Raw genomic sequence first — 20,257 nt, forward strand, 5'->3', positions numbered from 1 at the left:
CTCATTCATGGTGACGGAGGTATAGCTGACCAAAGTTTCGCCCCCCCCCCGTGCTTAAAGCATTATAGGGTAATGACACATGTCCAAAATGTAATCTCTTTACCAGAACTGTCAAACTTTACATTCAAACGATATGGCACTTGGTAAGCATTGGATTAATGAAAACGATTTATTTTCTCATTCATGGTGACGCAGGTATAGCTGACCAAAGTTTCGCCCCCCACCCCAGACTTAAAGCATTATAGGGCAATGACTTAGGTCCAAAATTCAATCACTTTACCAAAACTGTCAAACTTTACATTCAAACAATAGGGCAATTGGAAGAAATTGGAGGAATGAAACCGATTTATTTTCTCATTCATGGTGACGGAGGTATAGCTGATCAAAGTTTCGCCCCCCTACCCATACTTAAAGCATTATAGGGCAATGACACAGGCCCAAAATTTAATCTCTTTTCCAGAACTGTCAAACTTTATATTCAAACGATAGGGCACATGGAAGGTATTGGAGGAATGAAACCGATTTATTTTCTCATTCATAGTGACGGAGGCATAGCTGACCAAAGTTTCGCCCCCCACCCCATACTTAAAGCATTATAGGGCAATGACACAGGTCCAAAATTCAATCTCTTTACCAGAACTGTCAAACTTTAACATTCAAACGATAGGGCAATATGTATTGGAGGAATGAAACCGATTTATTTTCTCAGTCATGGTAACGGAGGTATAGCTGATCAAAGTTTCGCCCCCCATCCTATACTTAAAGCATTATAGGGCAATGACACAGGCCCAAAATTCAATCTCTTTACCAGAACTGTCAAACTTTACATTCAAACGATAGGGCACTTGATAGGGCACTTGTAATGAAACCGATTTATTTTCTTTTTCATGGTGACGGAGGTATAGCTGAAAAAAGTTTCGCCTCCCCCCCCACCCAATACTTAAAGCATTATAGGGCAATGACACAGGTCCAAAATTCAATCTCTTTATCAGAACTGTCAAACTTTAACATTCAAACGATAAGGCGATTGGAAAGTATTCCATGAACAAAACCGATTTAATCTCTCATTCATGGTGACGGAGGTATAGCTGACCAAAGTTACGCCCCCCCCCCCCCCACTCCATACTTAAAGCATTATAGTTCAATGACACAGGCCCAAAATTCAATCTCTTTACCAGAACTGTCAAACTTTACATTCAAACGATAGGGCACTTGATAGGGCACTTGTAATGAAACCGATTTATTTTCTTTTTCATGGTGACGGAGGTATAGCTGTAAAAAGTTTCGCCTCCCCCCCCCACCCAATACTTAAAGCATTATAGGGCAATGACACAGGTCCAAAATTCAATCTCTTTATCAGAACTGTCAAACTTTAACATTCAAACGATAAGGCGATTGGAAAGTATTCGATGAACAAAACCGATTTAATCTCTCATTCATGGTGACGGAGGTATAGCTGACCAAAGTTACGCCCCCCCCCCACTCCATACTTAAAGCATTATAGTTCAATGACACAGGTCCAAAATTCAATCTCTTTTCCAGAACTGTCAAACTTTACATTCAAACGATAGGGCACTTGGTAGGTATTATAGGAATGAAACCGATTTATTTTCTCATTCATAGTGACGGAGGCATAGCTGACCAAAGTTTCGCCCCCCACCCCACCCCATACTTAAAGCATTATAGGGCAATGACACAGGTCCAAAATTCAATCTCTTTTCCAGAACTGTCAAACTTTATATTCAAACGATAGGGCACATGGAAGGTATTAGAGGAATGAAACCGATTTATTTTCTCAGTCATGGTGACGGAGGTATAGCTGACCAAAGTGTCGACCCACACCCCATACTTAAAGCATTATAGGGCAATGACACAGGTCCAAAATTCAATCTTTTTACCGGAACTGTCAAACTTTACATTCAAACTTTACAATCCTACAATGACACAGGTCCAAAATTCAATCTCTTTTCCAGAACTGTCAAACTTTACATTCAAACGATAGGGCACTTGGTAGGTATTATAGGAATGAAACCGATTTATTTTCTCATTCATAGTGACGGAGGCATAGCTGACCAAAGTTTCGCCCCCCAGCCCACCCCATACTTAAAGCATTATAGGGCAATGACACAGGTCCAAAATTCAATCTCTTTTCCAGAACTGTCAAACTTTATATTCAAACGATAGGGCACATGGAAGGTATTAGAGGAATGAAACCGATTTATTTTCTCAGTCATGGTGACGGAGGTATAGCTGACCAAAGTGTCGACCCACACCCCATACTTAAAGCATTATAGGGCAATGACACAGGTCCAAAATTCAATCTTTTTACCGGAACTGTCAAACTTTACATTCAAACGATAGGGCACTTGGTAGGAATTGGACGAATGAAACCGATTTATTTTCTCAGTCATGGTGACGGAGGTATAGCTGACCAACGTTTCGCCCCCACCCCCACATTATAGGGCAATGACACAGGTCCAAAATGCAATCTCTTTACCAGAACTGTCAAACTTTACATTTAAAATATAGGAAACTTAAGCTTGGTAGATGTTGGAGGAATGAAACCGATTTTTTTTCACATTCATGGTGACGGAGGTGCAGCTGACCAAATCTAACCCCCCCCCCCCACTCCATACTTAAAACATTATAGGGCAATGACACAGGTCCAAAATTTAATCTATTCACCAGATCTGTCAAACTTTACATTCAAACGATAGGGCACTTGGTAGGTATTGGAGGAATGAAACCGATTTTTTTTCACAGTCATGGTGACGGAGGTGCAGCTGACCAAATCTTACCCCCCCCCCACCCACCCCATACTTAAAGCATTATAGGCAATGACACAGGTCCAAAATTTAATCTCTTTACCAGAACTGTCAAACTTTACATTCAAACGATAGGGCACACCTATTTTAGACCTGTGCTATTGCCCTATAATGCTTAAGTATTGGGCCTATGCGCGAAACTTTGGTCAGCTATTACTCGAGAAAATATTGCAGTCTTCATTCCTTCAATAACTTCCAAGTGCCCTATCGTTTGAATGTAAAGTTTGAAATTTCTGGTAAAGAGATTGATATTTTAGACCTGTGCCATTGCCCTATTATGCTTAAGTATTGGGCCTATGCGCGAAACTTTGGTCAGCTGTTATTCCGTAACCATGAATGAGATAATAATGCGGTCTTCATTCCTCCAATACCAAGTGCCCTATCGTTAGGGTTAGGACACCCAGGGGGCGCAAGGTAAAAAGTAAACCGTGTGCGTCGGTCTTCTCAGGCATGTATCATTGATACAGGCAAACTACATACAAACATATTGCACTGGTTGACTATTGCACTCTTTTATATACGTAAACGTACGCGCACTTTTAACACTATTTTTCCAGTCAACATTCCGAGCACAGTATATGACATATGAGGCACAGGTTCCACATTTTTCCAGCCTGCTTTTCAGGTGACGTACTTCCCTGTCCGTGTGGCTAACAACACACAGTGCCTTTAGCTTCGAGGTGTTCATGATCACGCCACTTATCCAATCCCTACTACCCATTGGACACGCAGCCAAGAAACTGGCTGATGTGTTACAGAGTTGTAAATCTTTATTTCACCCCTTACAGTTCTTACAGCGCAGTACAAGTATGCCTCTGTTTAGTTTCCAGCCTATCCCGGAAACATTTGTCTTGAAAGTCAATAAAGCCAGCGGTTTAGATGGACTGAACTGCCGTCTGCTGAGAACAGCTGCTCATGTAATTGCTCCATCATTAACGTCCATCATGAACTTATCATTATCAACCTCAGAATTCCCTACAGACTGGAAAAGGGCGAGGATTGTACCAATCTTCAAGGCTGGGGACAGAACAGAAGCAACTAACTACAGACCCATCAGTATATATTCTGCCAGCTATTTCCAAGATTCTTGAACGGGCAGTTCACTCCCAGGTCTACCAGTTTCTGACTGAACATAAGCTTCTTTCCAGTCGACAGTCCGGTTTCCGTCGGAAACGTTCAACCCAGTCTGCTCTACACTTAGTTATCGAGGAGTGGTATAAGGCAATTGATAGTGGTAACATCACTGGTGCAGTTTTTATAGATATGTCAAAAGCTTTTGACACCATAAATCACAGTATCTTATTGCAAAAGTTAGTAGTCTATGGTATATAAATGGACAGTCTGCAAAGTGGTTCCAGTCTTATCTGTCTGATCGATCTCATTGTACATCAGTTAATGGTCACACGTCAGATTTTTGCACAGTAAGGTATGGAGTCCCCCAGGGATCCATACTGGAGCCGCTCTTATTCATCTTATATGTAAACGACATGCCTAGCTGCTTACTTACATGCAAAATTGCCTTTATACTACTTTTTAAGAAATCAGACCAGTTCTTCTATTTCCGTCTATTTTTTGAATGGGGCTAGGTGTGAATAACACAACACTTCAAAAGTAGGTCAACTTCCAAAGTGTATATTTCATGATCAAAATCACGGATTGACTTGATAGTCCCATGTAAGTTGGCGGGTTGTATCTACTAATGAATCTTACAATTTGTTTTAAAAATAAGACATGTTTTTCTATTTCCGTCTACTTTTTGAATGGGGCTAGGTGCGAACAACACAACACCTCAAAAGTAGGTCAACTTCCAAAGTGTATATCTCATCATCAAAATCACGGATTGACTTGATAGGCCTATATAAGTTGCCGTGCTATACCTACTAATGAATCTTACTATTTGTTTTTTAATCAGACCAGTTTTTCTATTTCCGTCTTTTTTTTAATAGAGGTGGGTGTAATGAACATGAAGTCAAACAAAGGTCAACTTTCCCAGTGAATATTTCATAATCAAAAGCATGGATGGACTTCATATGCCATCATAACTTGGAGGGATATAGGTGCTAATCATCTATGCTAGTTTGGAAAGATTGACATTAGTTGATCACATTCCTGGGAGATGTTGTAATGATCACACTTGAGCCAAGGGGGAGGGGGGCTGGTGGACACAATGTAAACTTGTCAGGTCAATTTCTCACGATCGGCTTGGCTGATTGACTTCAAATTTTCTGTGTAAGCAGGGTCTATGTAGGTGTGACAGAGGGTTCAATTAAAATGTAGCTATGTATTATTGTAATCATTTAGGACTCTGTTTAACACCTCCAAAGGGCAAAATATGTAGTATCTGCAGATAGAAAACACGGAAGAAGGACAGCAGGCACTTGCCGAAGAACATCTGTCATGTTAAGTGGAACACCACTATATCCCCTGCCCATACGCGCCTTCCATGAATCTGCACACTGCTGAATAAACGCACGGTCCCCTTGGTTCTGCATCACGTCATTGGCTCCAAAATCCGACCGCCGCCATTTTGGTGCGTTAAGCCTATGTATCCCGTCGTGCTCTCGTGTCCACTCCCGTGTAGATAGCTCCTTGACGGCATGGCAGGGGGAAAAATGCCATGCGATTGGTTTCTAGAAAAACATGTTAGACTGATAGCGTGCACGTGCATGTGTGGGCGTATTGAGAGCATGCCAGGCATCCAAATACATTATGTATTCAGCATCGAGACCGTTTTGGCCGTGTAGGACAGGAAAAGAGGTGTTCGCTACATGTATGTTGATTTTTGATTTTATTGGAATTGCAACAGTGCAATACACGTTAGACACAGGTAGCTATTGCTGATGTTACGACCAGCACACATACTATACCCATTTTTACACCTGGGTTGGGTGAGGAAAGTCGTGTAAAGCGCCTTTTCCCAAGGGCACAAGATTGGTGGTGTCAGGTGATTCGAACCCGGGACCCTTGGGTTCTGGGCCGAAAACCCTGCCGTTACGCCAGACAGCTGACAGCTTGCACGTGCATGTGGGGGTGATGGCAGCACGCTACATGTATTTTTCAAGCAAGGTGGTGGAGCAACTCCCCTCCTCTGTGAAAACAATGTCGTCATGCTGAATTATGTATCTAGGTCTAAAATCTCAGTAATGTAACAAGATGTTGGTAAACAAGGGACTGCTGTTGTTTCTTCTGGCTTTTCCTCCATTTTTCGAGCTTTCAGAAGCCTCACAATGCCCGGAAAACTGCCATCAGTTATCAGGAAGACTGGATCTCCACTGCCACTGTCCTGATGAAGAAGCGAAAGGTTTTTGCTTCTTTGTTTATTTTTTATTCACATATGTACAAATGTTTAAAAACAAAGATAGGGGAAAAAGAAATGCAGGGAGGGCCAGAAGCCTAGTTGGCTTTTTGTGGTCCCTCGAAACTTGACAATAGCAATTATATCATAAATTGTACATAACTCAAAACTAAGCAACATTTACAATAGAAAATAAGTTGAACTTATATAATAAATCCTAATAGATGAATAGATAAGAAGAAATACAAATGAATCTTAAGGTATTAAACACAACAAGTTATGCTATAATTATGATCAATACTAAACAAAATTTACAAATTGGAAAGAAATAGGTCAAAAATTATACAAAATATTGATTTTTTTCAAGGTCCGTCCTGCAACTGGATTACACACAAAGGAACGGTCGTCGCCATTCCGGTGTGCCTCGATACCTTACCAATTTCCTTTAAGAAAGAGACCCAATTCATTATCTACTTTCTTCTACGCTCTACGAGCGGTCTTTTCCGAGCAATCTCGGCACAACGAATCTCCGGATTCGGCGGTCGAATGTTTCCGAGATTCAGCCGGGAGCTTTCCGTGGTCTCCCGTTGATCGAACTCAGCCTTGATGACAAATATGACTTCTCTCAGATCTGGTGTTCTGGGTCATCAGACCGTGGTGAACGCTTTATAGAAATTAAAATGCAAATCAAAAATTAAACTAGAAGCAATTAGGGTATAATAATTCCGACATCCTGAAAAGATACGTCCGAACAGATCTCCAACCCAACGTCCCCCAGTATAATGCACGCCCGTAAATCTAAACTGCGCATACCTGGCCATGGGGCATGCTGCACTAGAGATCTCTCAAGCCCACTGTTTTTCAAAGTGGAGGATTTATCATGGCAGATTAATGTTATCAAAGGTTAATAATATCATTGCTTCTGCTTTTGATTTGTATCATATAATAAAAGCATTTTTTCATCATCTTTAGGTCCAGACACGTTCATCGGGCTTGAGAATCTGAGATGATTGTTTCTGGGAAAGAACGCAATATCCGCCATATCCCAGCATGCCTTCCGCGGCTTGCCACTGCTCATTCGTTTGGTGTTGGCCGACAATCGCCTGACATCTGTGCCCGTCGACGCGCTCCTCTTGCCTGAAATGTTGGCAGTCATATCCCTAAGCAGAAATCGAATCACCCACATCGACAGTCACGTCACCTGTTTACGTCCAAGCGACACGACAAGATGGTTTTACAGATGCACGGTAACGAGCTTGCCTGCGATGAAATTTTAATGTGGTTCATCTGCAATCGACCCCACCTGGACTGGATCGCATATACCAACTTTCTCAGGTGTGCGTCACCTGTTAACCTCCGAGGAACACTCCTAACCAACTTGCGGTTAGACGTGATGTGTCGACAGAACAGCTCGGACATGCCTGGTCAAGGGATCCAATCCATGGGCAGCAGATGCAAAGAAATGACGGTCACTACAAGCATGGGCACGGCATATCCTCAAGCCACCAACCCATACATGTACAATATTACCATTTCTACTGGGAACTCCACAGACATGCCATACACGCACGAGAAGTCATTCTTGGAGCAAACAACAGAGCTTGACTATGTCATACTTGTTGGGGAAGACCCACCCATAAAGGATATTGCCAACAGGACCCATATTTTTACCCTGATCATTGCAGGAACACTGCCTTTTCTCGTTGTGTTGGCATCAGCTATGGTCATCTTGTGCGGCCGCTGCCGTGGTACAAGTTTCGCAGACGATGAAAGTTGCAGAATCCAGCCATATGTAGTGGTCTACACTGCCCCAACCAGTCTAGAAGCTTTGGGAAAACTCGAATGCTACGGACAGCCATCCAACTCATGATCATGGACAGACATCAGCAGGCAATGATACAATACAGCCGTATGCAGTGACCTATGAAGACCCAGGGACACAGTGCCAGCTATATGCAGTGACCCACAATAAAGACCCAGGCCACAGTGCCAGCCATATGCTTTGACCCGGGGCTACAGAGCCAGCTATATGCAGTGACCCACGATGAAGACCCAGGGCCACAGCTACAGCCACACTCAGTGGCATATGAATTCAAAGACTCAGGGTCACAGCTACAACCACACTCAGCGACCCATGATGAAGACCCAGGGCCACAGTTAAAGCCATACTCAGTGACCCACGATGAGACCCAGGGCCGTAGCTTCAGCCATACTCGGTGACCCACGATGAAGACTCAGGGCCATAGCTATGGCCACACTCAGTGACCCACGATGAATACCCGGGACTACAGCTTCAGCCACACTCAGTGACCCACGTTGAAGGCCACAGAATTAGCCATACTCAGAAACCCACGATGACGACTCTGGGCCGTAGCTACGGCCACATTAAGTGACCCAAACAGTGACCCAGCTTCAGTCATAATTAATGAGGTACAATTGAAACAACATACTTGTAAATAAATGTATTTTATCCATTTTCCCCTTTCTTTTTGCTTGGGCTGGAAAACATCCAGTGCAGCTCAATACCTATGAGGTTGAGTTGAATATTGCGTAGAGCAGTTTGGACAATGGTATTCTTTGATGTACAAGAGTCATGACAAGATCACGGTGTTCATGAAGGAAAATCTGAGACATTGACGATCTTTTTCTAATGATTGATGAAAAATATTGTATACAATTGTCCACAGGTATTAAGCACGACAGCGGTATGCGCCATGTAGCATGCATTATAGTTTTGATTTAATTGGAGTATGGGGTATTTTGTAGTCTGTTCCTTTCACACAAAATAAAAGCTGAAGGAACCCATCGCAAAGTTGTGTTACAAAGTTGCCCATTGAGAATGAGCGAGATAAAAGTCACAGAACGTCAAGTAAAGCCTTTCTCAAGGACATGATGTCTATCCTTAGAAATGCCAGGAGTTGAACCCACAACCTCTAGATCCTGTGTCTGCTATAGCTAGATTGTAGCTACTTATTACCACTTGGTCATCAACCTAACATATAATGAATGAATGAACAAATTAGATTCAGCCATTGATTTTATGTAGAATGTGTTAATGAATGAATAAATGAAGACAAATGAGTGAAAGAATGAATATATTAGATGAATGAAAAAATGAGCAAAAGGACAAATGAAATCTGCTTGGAGATTTTTTCTAAACTAAGATTTGGACAGCCCAGTATCGTACCCCTGCCAGACGGCCTGGACATGGGTCTGCGAGCTGTATATGACATTTTCAGCAATAACACTCCAGGTATTCTCTTGATCATCGCACAATTTTCACTAAAATCGCGTGATCTTTGCAGGTCCCTGATGTAGAGTGATACTCTAGACACTCGCACGCCGGGCATGCCCCTGACTCTTTTTTTAAAGGTGTGGTGGATTCTTTAGTCTGTCATAATACGGAGCTTTTGTTATTTTAGCTCGACGAATCGTAGGTTGTATGATTTTATGTTTTCTGCAACTTGCAGCCTGAGGGTGGCTTTAGTTAGACCTGTACACTAATGTAAACCCAGGGGAGGGGTTGTACAGACATACTGAGATGATGGATAGATTTATGAATTTCACCCCAAGAGAGTGAAGAATCGTTCTTGGCATGTCTGTCTGTCTGTGTGTGTGTGTGTGTGTATATGTGTGTGTGTGTGTGTGTGCAAATGTCTGAATTATGGTTCCAAACATTGCTATACACTCATTACTTAGTGCTGCGTTAAATTTGGATTGTCCATTGGAATAGTTCTTGTAGGGTTGCAAATCAGTAATGGGTGAGGGGTTAAAATACACCACCTCTGATTGCCTTGTTAGCTTTGTACTTAACCAGGGTACTTAAAGAGGATCCAGGCTTACCCTGGGTAACCCAATAAGGAAGTACTCCCCACTGTGACCTTCCCAGCAGTTTGAGGGTTGAATTGGCCCCCATAACTACATAAACTCATAAACATCCCAGACTGTCTACAAGCTGAAAACAATGGTCGGAGTCGGAGCAGATTTGCATATAATACTGGTCAAAATTCAAATATTTTTCTCTACTGGTATTCAAGGAAACATTGTCAAACCATGCTGAATAACCAAGATACGGGTAAGGGGAAAACCCTGTATAGGTACCCGTACCCGTATACCTGTATAGGTATACCGGTATACCCCATTTGGGGCCCCAACAAGCCAGGAAACACGCTATGACGGCCGCCATATGGGGCACCCAGAACGGCTGTTTTTTACGGTCTTTACGGTCTCCACATTGATATACAGTAAGACACAAACAGTTGACTATACTCGATCAGAAAATAGCTGAACAATCATATTTAACGATCTTTTGATTTCTATGAAGGACGGAGGTTTGGAATATGCGGAATTTGCGAAGTTGCTTAGTTTGTACGGAGCGACTGTCAGAACGTGCGAGCACCGATCTCGGAGACCTTTCAACTAAACCCGTTCTGAAAAGGTTTAATACAGAAAACCTACAGTAAACACCTCACGCTAAAGACAGAGGCCGAGCTCGGCATATTCAGACAAATCACACCGAATGGCCGTAATGTTTGTGGTTAATACTTTCCGTCTAAGCGGCTAGTTCGCACATGTGTCATGGCGGACCTTCCGTGCATCGACAACGGCATTTCCTGTAGGTTTTACGCAGGTTTACTGGCAGCTCCAGCCAAACAGATCATGAGTATTGCATCTGAAGATAATGAAGAGCGGAAAGGTTGATAGTTTGGGTGTTTTTCTATTTCTTTTCAGAACGGGTTTAGTTGAAAAGTCTCCGAGATCGGTGCTCGCACGTTCGACAGGCGTACAAACTTCGCAAATTCCGTATTTTACACAAAAAAAACCTCCATCCTTCATAGAAATCAAAAGATGGTAAAATATGATTGTTCAGATATTTTCTGACCTAGTATAGTCAACTGTTTGTGTCTTATATCAATGTGGAGACCGTAAAAAACAGCCGTTCTGGGTGCCCCATATGGCGGCCGTCATAGCGTGTTTCCTGGCTTGTTGGGGCCCCAAATGGGGTATACCGGTATACCCATACGGGTACCTATACGGGTACGGGTACCTATACAGGGCTTTCCCCTTACCCCCAAGATACATGTAGATGTTACATAATCAAGGCTTATACCATCTACAACTTTCAGTTTTTGCAAAACCAACCTTGTGCTCCAATTTCAACTTTCAAATCTGATTATCAAAGTGCCTAATTCTATGTTTTTAGCTTGACAATATCTTCCTCACAGTAAAATAAGCTTTGATAGTTGTGTTTCTAGAAGTGTGGCTTGTAATATGGTATCAATTTGTCAGTCTAAACAGAAACCAGTACAGACAGGGGCTATGTACATGTAACTGCCAGCCATGTCTCACATTACCAGTAAGAGCATGGCAAGCCAGGGTTGTCATTACTTTATATTCTGGGTTAGGTGAAGCTGACTTTTTCAGATACAACTTCAATTCCTTATCTACCATGTCTGCTGTCTGTTACATTTCAACAGTGTATCAAAGAGTAACTTGTGTTAGTCACTGTCTTAGCCAGGCCTCCACCGATAGCCCACCAGTAGCAGACTGACTCTTGGAGTTTACGTTAGCTGAATTTATTGGGTGATTTTATAGCGCAGGCTTCCTCTTTAACTGTGATTATTTTGAAATCTTCGGGACGTAAGTGTAAGCTGACTCAGTTCTGTTGCAAAGTTCTTTTCTCCGGATCCGCGCTGTGCTTCAGTCTAGCTTCTCCTGATTCTAGCTGTCTGCATCGTCATTAATCAGGACACCTATGGCTCCACGTTACATCGCTCGCGTAAGGGGCCCTGATAAAAAGCCCCGCCAGACATGGTTATGGGGGCGTCACTGACAGTTGCTCATTAATGATTAATGAGTTAGCCTTATTTGGCACAAAAAGTCGTTAGTTGCTCATGAATAATTAAGTAGCGATGTAAGACGTAACCTGATTGGTTGATAGCTTCCCAGCGTTCTTTGCGCGTTGGCTTCCGATGAGAGGAAGCAAACCCCTCTGATTGGCTGAAGCTGTTTTGGTGGCGACGTCGTCATAACCATGTCTGGCGGGGCTTTTTATCAGGGCCCCTTACGCGAGCGATGTAACGTGGAGCGATAGGGGTCCTGATTAATGAGGATGGCTGTCTGAACAGTGGCGGCCACGAAGGTAGTAGGACTCATGTACGATCAGTAATGGTTTGATGTCTGACACCCGGGAGCAACCTGCAGTGGGAAACAAGAAGTCAAAGATGTCATACCGCCATAAAATATTTGCAGGTTCTGTCTCTTGTTTTATTTATTCCTATGAATTCCAGTCTTGCTGATTCTGTCTGATGCATTTTTTTCACTGTCTCCGGAAGGGCAACAGACATGCATAAAGCAGGAAATTGACTGGAAATTAGTTTTTCTGGGACCATTGACCTAACCATCCTGTCAGTGTCCCAAAGTGTCTAGCATCCTGCCCCCACTTTCTGCCACTCTACTGTATTCAATTAGCGAGCATACTAACTGTAAATGCAGAAATGTTCGCGGGCATTTTGCAGTAGGGAGAAAATGAGTGTTCGCGGTGGTTTTGAGTTTGCGTTTGAAATTATAGTAGCGCCACAGTCACACTATGGAACGGCTTTTTGCGGTGGTTTTAAGAATGCGGTAAAGAGTTCACAGTGAAATCTGCGAATACTTTGGTTTTGTATCAATTTGTAGTTTGCGTAGCTTTCTTTTGTTATCTCTAGTAATTTTGATTGAGTTTGATGTAGATAACTTTTTTTTGTGGTCTTCCCCCTAGGGCCCATTGAAAATTGTCAGTTGGGGACATGATTCCCCTGGTTAAATAAATAAACAAACAAATACAAGAACACGTTGATGAAGGTCAGAAACGTTTGACTGTTTCCAAATTTTATCCAGTTGTTGAGTAACTATTTTTGAAATACAAGAACACAAACAAAATAAGAGAAAATGAAGCTGCAAATCCACGGACATAGAAAATAATTGTCCCATGGTTACGTAATACCACTGAATTTATAATCTGTAATCATATTAGATGAGTGTTCCACATACCTGCCTGTGCCATGGCCAGATTCAGCTGCTCTTTCAGCAGCTGTAGAACTTGATGGACCCCTTCCGCACCCTGCAACGGAAACTTGTCAATTTTGTACATCAATTCTGACAGATATCTATAAACGAAATTAATGAAGATCTTTATTGTACATACTCGTCCAACGGGCTAAGTACAGAGGAGTTCAAAAAAGAAGGGTTGACAGAAAAATACATAAATACTATGCAAGCTACATAAATTGAGTACGATAAACGAACATATTCCATCAGCTATTTCTTGTTTCTTTGTAATGATGGACATTTTTAAATTTCCGTCATTAAAAAAAACCCAGACGCTACTAGGTTTGTCTAAGCGCCACAATGAATGTGAATTTGTCCATATTACTTAAGCATACAAAGTGGCAAACAAGCTTTGCACTTTGAATAAATTGAATCCCTCTCTTTTTTGCACAATCTATACTCGACTTATAAAAAATGAGCTATAGAGGGGGTGTTGCATGTGTTCATCATTACCATACATTAGTAAAAAGTTAAGTTAAAATCCTCCCACACCATTATTGATAGGGCAGTGCCCATCTCCATTTCATAGCCCTGGGCCACACTGTTGTGCAATCACTGTAGCAGGGGGCTACTGTTTCACAAGTATGTACCATTTTTATAAAGTCTTTGGTATGACTCATTGCGCCTCTTGTCCAGAGATGTCCTACCTGGGGCTTGAACCCCAGAACTTCTGATCCAAGTAAATGGAACCAGATGTGGTGAGAGACAAAGGCGCAGGCCACTACACCACAGAGATACATTACAGTTTGCAAAAAGGGAAATTTAAAGTGTTTTTCAAAACCTACATCACAAGCGAGTCCCCAGAGGACAGGCCTGCCGACGAACACACATCGCGCCCCGAGCGCCAAGGCCTTCAGCACGTCCGCCCCACTCCGAACACCTCCGTCCACGTAAACCTCCGCCTTACCGGCCACCGCGCGGACAACGTCCGGTAGTGCATCGATCTGGGAGAGTGGGTAGATATCGAAGAGTCAAACCTGCCCAAGAAGACCCCTCTATCAGTCAGTCAGTCAGTTAGTCAGTCACTCAGTCAGTTACTCAGTCAGTTACTCAGTCAGTCAGTCAGTCACTCACTCAGTCAGGCAGTCAGTGACTCACTCACTCACTCACTCAATCCATCTTGGCTGAGGTTTCCACTTTTGTTGGCGTGGCTTCTAACCAGCTGTCAGCTGTCAGCCCGAGAATCAGACTTTACCAAAAGAAAACATTTAGGCAATTCGATCGATCTCTGATTGGCTGACTGCTGGTTATGCAGTCCATGTCCACAAAAGTGGAAACCTCAGCCCAGTTTAGCAGAGCCTCCCCCAGGGTGTATTGTATAGGCCACTGAGTGGCAAGGCTCTGCATGGGGTAATGCCCTGAGTACAACTTACAGAAGCAGGTACTCCGTCCAGTTGTCTTCCCCCATGGTTGGACACACAGATACCGTCAACACCAACCTTTACTGCTTCTTTTGCATCCTCAGCTGTAAAGACAAGTTTCTCTTCAAACGCACAACAACATTCATTGTTGAAAGTTAAATCAACCTCTACAAATGAATTTGACTTGTCTTTTAATATCGCTTCTCTGGATGTGTTACCTTTAATGTAACATTGCATCATTTCATACTCAATAGTTTTGCTTAATATTACCTAAAAAAAGAATAACCTTTAATCTACCCTCAAAGTAGAAATTTGTAGTATTATAATAGCAAAATAGCAGGTCAAACTGTTTGTATCAATCTAAAAAGGCTATTCAATCAGAAAAAAACAGGAAACTACAATTTTCTACCTTGAAGGTAGATGCTATACTTTTCTAAGCAGTAGAATACTGTATCAAGAAAAACTGTTGAGTACAAAATAATCAATGTCATGTTTATACAGGTTAGAATATTCAAAGGCAAGCAAAATAGCTTTCGACATTCCTTACACTGCACTGTTATATTCTCCTTTGTATTTCATTGTTATATATTTATTATTTTTAAGTGCAAATTAAACTGAATAAACAAATAAACAAAGGTAAATCAACCTCGGTCTACAGTTGTTTTTATTTCAGAGCATGTTTTCTATTTCAGCATAATTTTTTTGAAATCCACCCACTAACAAGCTAAGTTGGTGTGGCTTAATAGAAAGAAACAAAAAGAAAAATCCATAAGAGCTGAAATAATTATCTATTCGCAGACCTGAAAGGATTCCTTTTAGTACGATTTTGAGCTGCGTATTCTTCCTCAACCAGACTACGTCGTCCCACGTGATTGGTTGCTTCACACTGTCGTTCAAGTAGGCGGAAAACTCCGACGAGCGAACGTCACTGGGCGCGTTGTCAAAAGTCAGATTAGGAAACCTGTATGGGGTGTCAGAACATAGGGGGTCGGAACATACATGTAGTGGTGTCAGAACATAGGGGTGTTGGAACATAGGGATGTCGGAACATAGGAGTGTCAGAACACTGGTGTCGGAACATACATGTAGTGGTGTCAGAACATAGGGGTGTTGGAACATAGGGATGTCGGAACATAGGGGTGTCAGAACACTGGTGTCGGAACATACATGTAGTGGTGTCAGAACTCAGGGGTGTTGGAACATAGGGATGTCGGAACATAGGGGTGTTGGAACACGGGTGTCGGAACATACATGTGGTGGTGTCAGAACAAAGGGGTGTCAGAACACTGGTGCCTAGGTGTCAGAACATACATGTAGGTGTCGGAAAATAGGGGTATAACCCAATGCATATCTGCATACATGGAGTGGCTGCGCTATAGATGTTTAAAACACACTCATCATTCAAAGATGCGGATTTATGTTGAAAGCTCAATTTTATGTAACCCAGCAGATACATGTTAATGGTCGTTATACATGTACATGTACCTCTTGCCTTCTGCTGACTCTATCCGACTGTCACGACGATTATGGAACCCAAACCGAGGCAGGTCCACCGTTAGCCAGATCGCGGTGTATCCCGCGCTCTCGGCTCTTCGGAGCAGCTCCTCGGTACGGGCGGGATCGTTCTGCGGAATCAGGTAGAACCAACGGACCCCCTGTGGGGCGGACTGGGCAATGTCTTCCAGGGAATAGTTGGCGAAGGAACTGACCACAAAAGCTGTGTTGGCAGATGCTGCTCCTACAACAGACAAGAAATATGATTGAAACAAGAGCTTTTAAAAAAAGCTGGCGTTTCGGCTACGTTTATGAGTGTGAATTGTCTTTTCCCTTTACTTGAAGTAAAATCTGCCAGAGGAAGTCACTCAAGGGCTGTTCAGTCTATAAGAAAAATTGTCATTTTGGGAAATGAGTACTGTTTTAATAGAGAAAGGCAGATTGGGGAAAGCAATTTTGAAGTTACGTCACTTAACTCAAGTGCTTTTGAAAAAGCTGGTCTTGGCCTACAACTTGTACTTATTTGTAAAATGTATAATAGGCTCATTATAAAAGCTATCAATGTAATTATGTACATGACACGCAATAAAACATAAAATTTGAAAGGTTCTATCTAAAATGACTACCAAATGTCAAACAAATCAACAGCTACCTCATCCGTATTATTCTGGTTTCCGCATTTACAACATTTCTTCCTTATTTTCCTGGGTAATTTTGCTAAAATTCATGAAAATTCCCATAGTTTTGTGCCGAGGGGCGCCACTTTCCACGTCCGTGTTGTCTGAATGAAGTCGATACTGAACAATGGAGCATTTGCTACTGTAACAAAGAATCGCTGTTTTGCAAACTACATCAAGAGCCTCTGTTTACATCGGGGATAGAAGTTTAGTGGCGAGTGTTTTGCAAGAATCATCTTACCGCGCATAGGAGCCGCTGCACGGTATTTTCCATTACAATGAACAGAAAAATTCGAATGCCGGGTTTGGAATCTATGAAGTCCTGTTCATAAGACAAAGGCCTTGTATATATTAAATGAATATTTAAAAATAACAAATATAAAATATTTCTTTATTTATTAATGAAAAAAAATGATATTCATAAATATGATATTGATAGATTAATATACTATCAATATATATTTTTGATATTCAATATCTAAAAAGAAAGAAAAAATCCATGCACGGACACGAACCCAGATCTTCTGGGTCCGAAGTGCTTCGCGTTGCCAGATCGGCCAAGCTGCGGTACGTAACTAGTCATTCTGGCGTAATGCTATAACCTCACTATATGGTATCATTTATGCCGATTTTTGGTCGTTTTCTTGACGAAATCATTTTTTTTCTTCTGCAATCTTGTGGAATAGATGTAATATGGTCATTTTTCAGGATATCAAAGTCCGAAACCACAATGCAATGATATTTCCGAACAGTTGTAGCAGTTACATGCGGTCGCCCTCCTGTGTCACATGCAAATCTAGCCTGCCTGCCTTTTCGTGCTCTCTTGCCATATAAGGCAACGGCTATACAAGGATTTGGGAACGTATTGCCATATAAGGTCTTATTGTGTGCGACACAGTGTTGAACCAAGCTTCCCTGGTTCCTGCCTGCAAGGTAAAAGTCAGGACAATGCGTTCCGGCGCGCATGCGCCGGAACGCAAAAATGAAATCATTGAATGCAGGGCTGTCTCTAGCTTTAGATATTTTTCAATTTGTGAGCCCATGTTGTTAATATTTGGTGTTGAATCTGTAATTTTAAGCTTACCAAAGTACATTTTCATCAATTTCATGTCGTAGAGTTTAGATTTTTTTGACTGACAGTGTGAAATTTTTGTGGTCCCAACATACAAATTCGGTCTTGGAGAAATGCCCTGATTGAACTTTTTTTAATAACAATGCAGGAAACTTTATGAAATTAGCAAGTTTCAGTTCAACTACAACATTACATATTCTGTAATTAGAAATGCAATATTTGCAAGCAAATACGTCATGTTGCACTTCCTGTCCCACAACCCTACCAAATTGGACTGTTTCAAAATCACTGTGCAAATATGGAACATTCCAAAATAAATTCTGCCCAGAAATTGACTATTCTAGGTTCAAAATAGACTTTCCCAACTTGATACCCAAGCAAGTAAGAATGGACCAAAGGCATCCCCATCTAAAATGGACCATTCCAATCTAAAATGGCCCATTCCCACAATATATATTTTCCCTTTGGTCATAATAGGCACTGAAATGTACGAACAACCTTGTTGATAACAATTTTATGACAGGTAACCTTTTGCTGTTGCCTTTTCCCCATCCGGATGTGCGAGTGAGTGGTGGGCTGTGGGTGAGATGGCTACAGGCATGTCCAGTCGGCTGCCCAGGACTGTGGCCGCAGTGTCCACACCGGACACATCACGCAGGACACGTGGCAACAGTCGGTACCTGGGCGGTCAGAAATGTACAAAAAGCTCAAAGAGGGAGGAATTACATATGGTGGAAACAAGATAGAATCGACCAGCCAGCCAACCAACCAACCAACCAACCAACCAACCAACCAACCAACCAACCAGCCAGCCAGCCAGCCAGCCAACCAACCAACCAACCAACCAACCAACCAACCAACGAACCAAACAACCAACCAACCAAGAAAAAAAAGGTGTCATCATGTCAGGAATCAAAACAGCAGACTACAAAAACTCACCCTCAAATACTAACCAGTCATGTCAGCTGTCATCAGATTCATTCCTGACAAATTCTATACGGCTATTCTCCAGATATACCGCACCCCCCACCCCCCACCCCACACACACCTCTACAAATCCGAGCCCTTGGATAGGTCCTACAGGCTTCTGACACCCAGTTGAAGACCATCCCACTATATCAGGGGGTGCCAAAACCCACAAGGTAGAGACAGACCATCTATTTTACCTAATCCAGCAAATACAGAGTCTAATAATCCCACCAGAGCCACTCCTATACTGACCAGATTTCACAAAAAATCCCACCCTTGAAAATAGGATTTTCAAAGGTTTAGACCCTGTTTTTTATTTAACCGTGTTTAGTCTCCCCTATATGCACAATATGTCCTCTGGAGGTCAACGTTCAAAGTCTATGTCGTCAAAGTTGGTAGGTCAAAGTCCACATGTAACGCTGATGCCAGCAAGAAAGCAACGAGGTCGTTGTAATAATGATAATAATAATCCACCATGTTGTATCATATTACAGCCAGTAGGTACCCATCTGAGTAATGACGTTGTTGTAACGTGCTTGAGGCACGCCTTCATTTATAACAATCTAAATTCTTAGAAACTAATTGTGATGATTATAAAGTATCGAGATTGGATTGAAAGATATCATGAAAAAGTATAACGAAGCCTGGAGGTAATGGAACCCAAAACGAGTTCAAAAGTTGCAACATGAAGTATTATTACCTACATGAAATATGACGGAGGTTATATTCTATTGAACGTAATTATTCCTTACTTTACTCTGAGTACTTTTCTCAATATAAACGTACCGTTGAAAAGCCCGCTTGTTTTCCTGAAGTGTGAACCCACTGCAGGACGGAAAGCTGTAATACTCCCACACATCGCTGGGAAGACGCTTCTCTGCTAAAGATTCAAAGTCTTCAAGACGCGAAAAGAGAGCTCGAGACGCACAGCAAGACACAGAAGACATCCTGACTTCAAGTTCAACGTTGTAACACTTCCAAATTGTTCAACCTTGACCGGAGAAAGGTTAAAAGTCGAAACCTGCTTTAATAGCGCTTACCCAATAAATGTCGCAGTCTGTTTGACAGCAGTACAGTAAGCAAAGCCTATTGTCGTGTAAATTGCTGTAGACCTAAGTTGGTTATATATTTACCCGAGTTTGCTTGTTCTTTTGTCTTTATGATATGAACTTTGATGAAGGAGGTTTAGGCATTGGCCCCTCGAAACACATTATTCGTCCTCCAACATTATGCAACCTGTCATAAGCCTAGCGGTATTTGAAAGAACTACACGCTACAAGTCGTTTACCTGATCGAATCTAACCTTGATTGTCAGACAAAATTCCAATGATGTACACCTGTGCTTCCTTGGGGACCATACATTACTAATTACAAGGGAGGGTACAAAAGCACTACAAATAAAGAAATATTCTATCGCTGAAATTAGCTATGCGTCACTCTATCATTTGGGACACAGACTACTCTGGTAACATTGT

The 20,257-nt window shown here is 42.1% G+C and overlaps 1 protein-coding gene across 1 annotated transcript; it reads right to left on the reverse strand.

The window, feature by feature from the left end:
- Positions 1 to 11,197: 11,197 nt before the first annotated feature.
- On the reverse strand, positions 11,198 to 19,746 carry LOC136446175 (2-Hydroxyacid oxidase 2-like). Its single transcript, XM_066444492.1, has 8 exons — positions 19,569 to 19,746; positions 18,342 to 18,493; positions 16,056 to 16,308; positions 15,371 to 15,531; positions 14,583 to 14,674; positions 13,995 to 14,153; positions 13,153 to 13,222; positions 11,198 to 12,318 (listed from the first exon to the last, which is right to left on the reverse strand). The coding sequence occupies exons 1-8, from the start codon at positions 19,727 to 19,729 to the stop codon at positions 12,224 to 12,226; spliced, it is 1,143 nt and encodes a 380-aa protein (XP_066300589.1). The 5' UTR covers positions 19,730 to 19,746; the 3' UTR covers positions 11,198 to 12,223.
- Between the last annotated feature and the right edge of the window lie 511 nt (positions 19,747 to 20,257).

The sequence above is a fragment of the Branchiostoma lanceolatum genome, chromosome 12 (genome assembly GCF_035083965.1).
Source record: "Branchiostoma lanceolatum isolate klBraLanc5 chromosome 12, klBraLanc5.hap2, whole genome shotgun sequence".
NCBI classification, from domain to species: domain Eukaryota; kingdom Metazoa; phylum Chordata; class Leptocardii; order Amphioxiformes; family Branchiostomatidae; genus Branchiostoma; species Branchiostoma lanceolatum.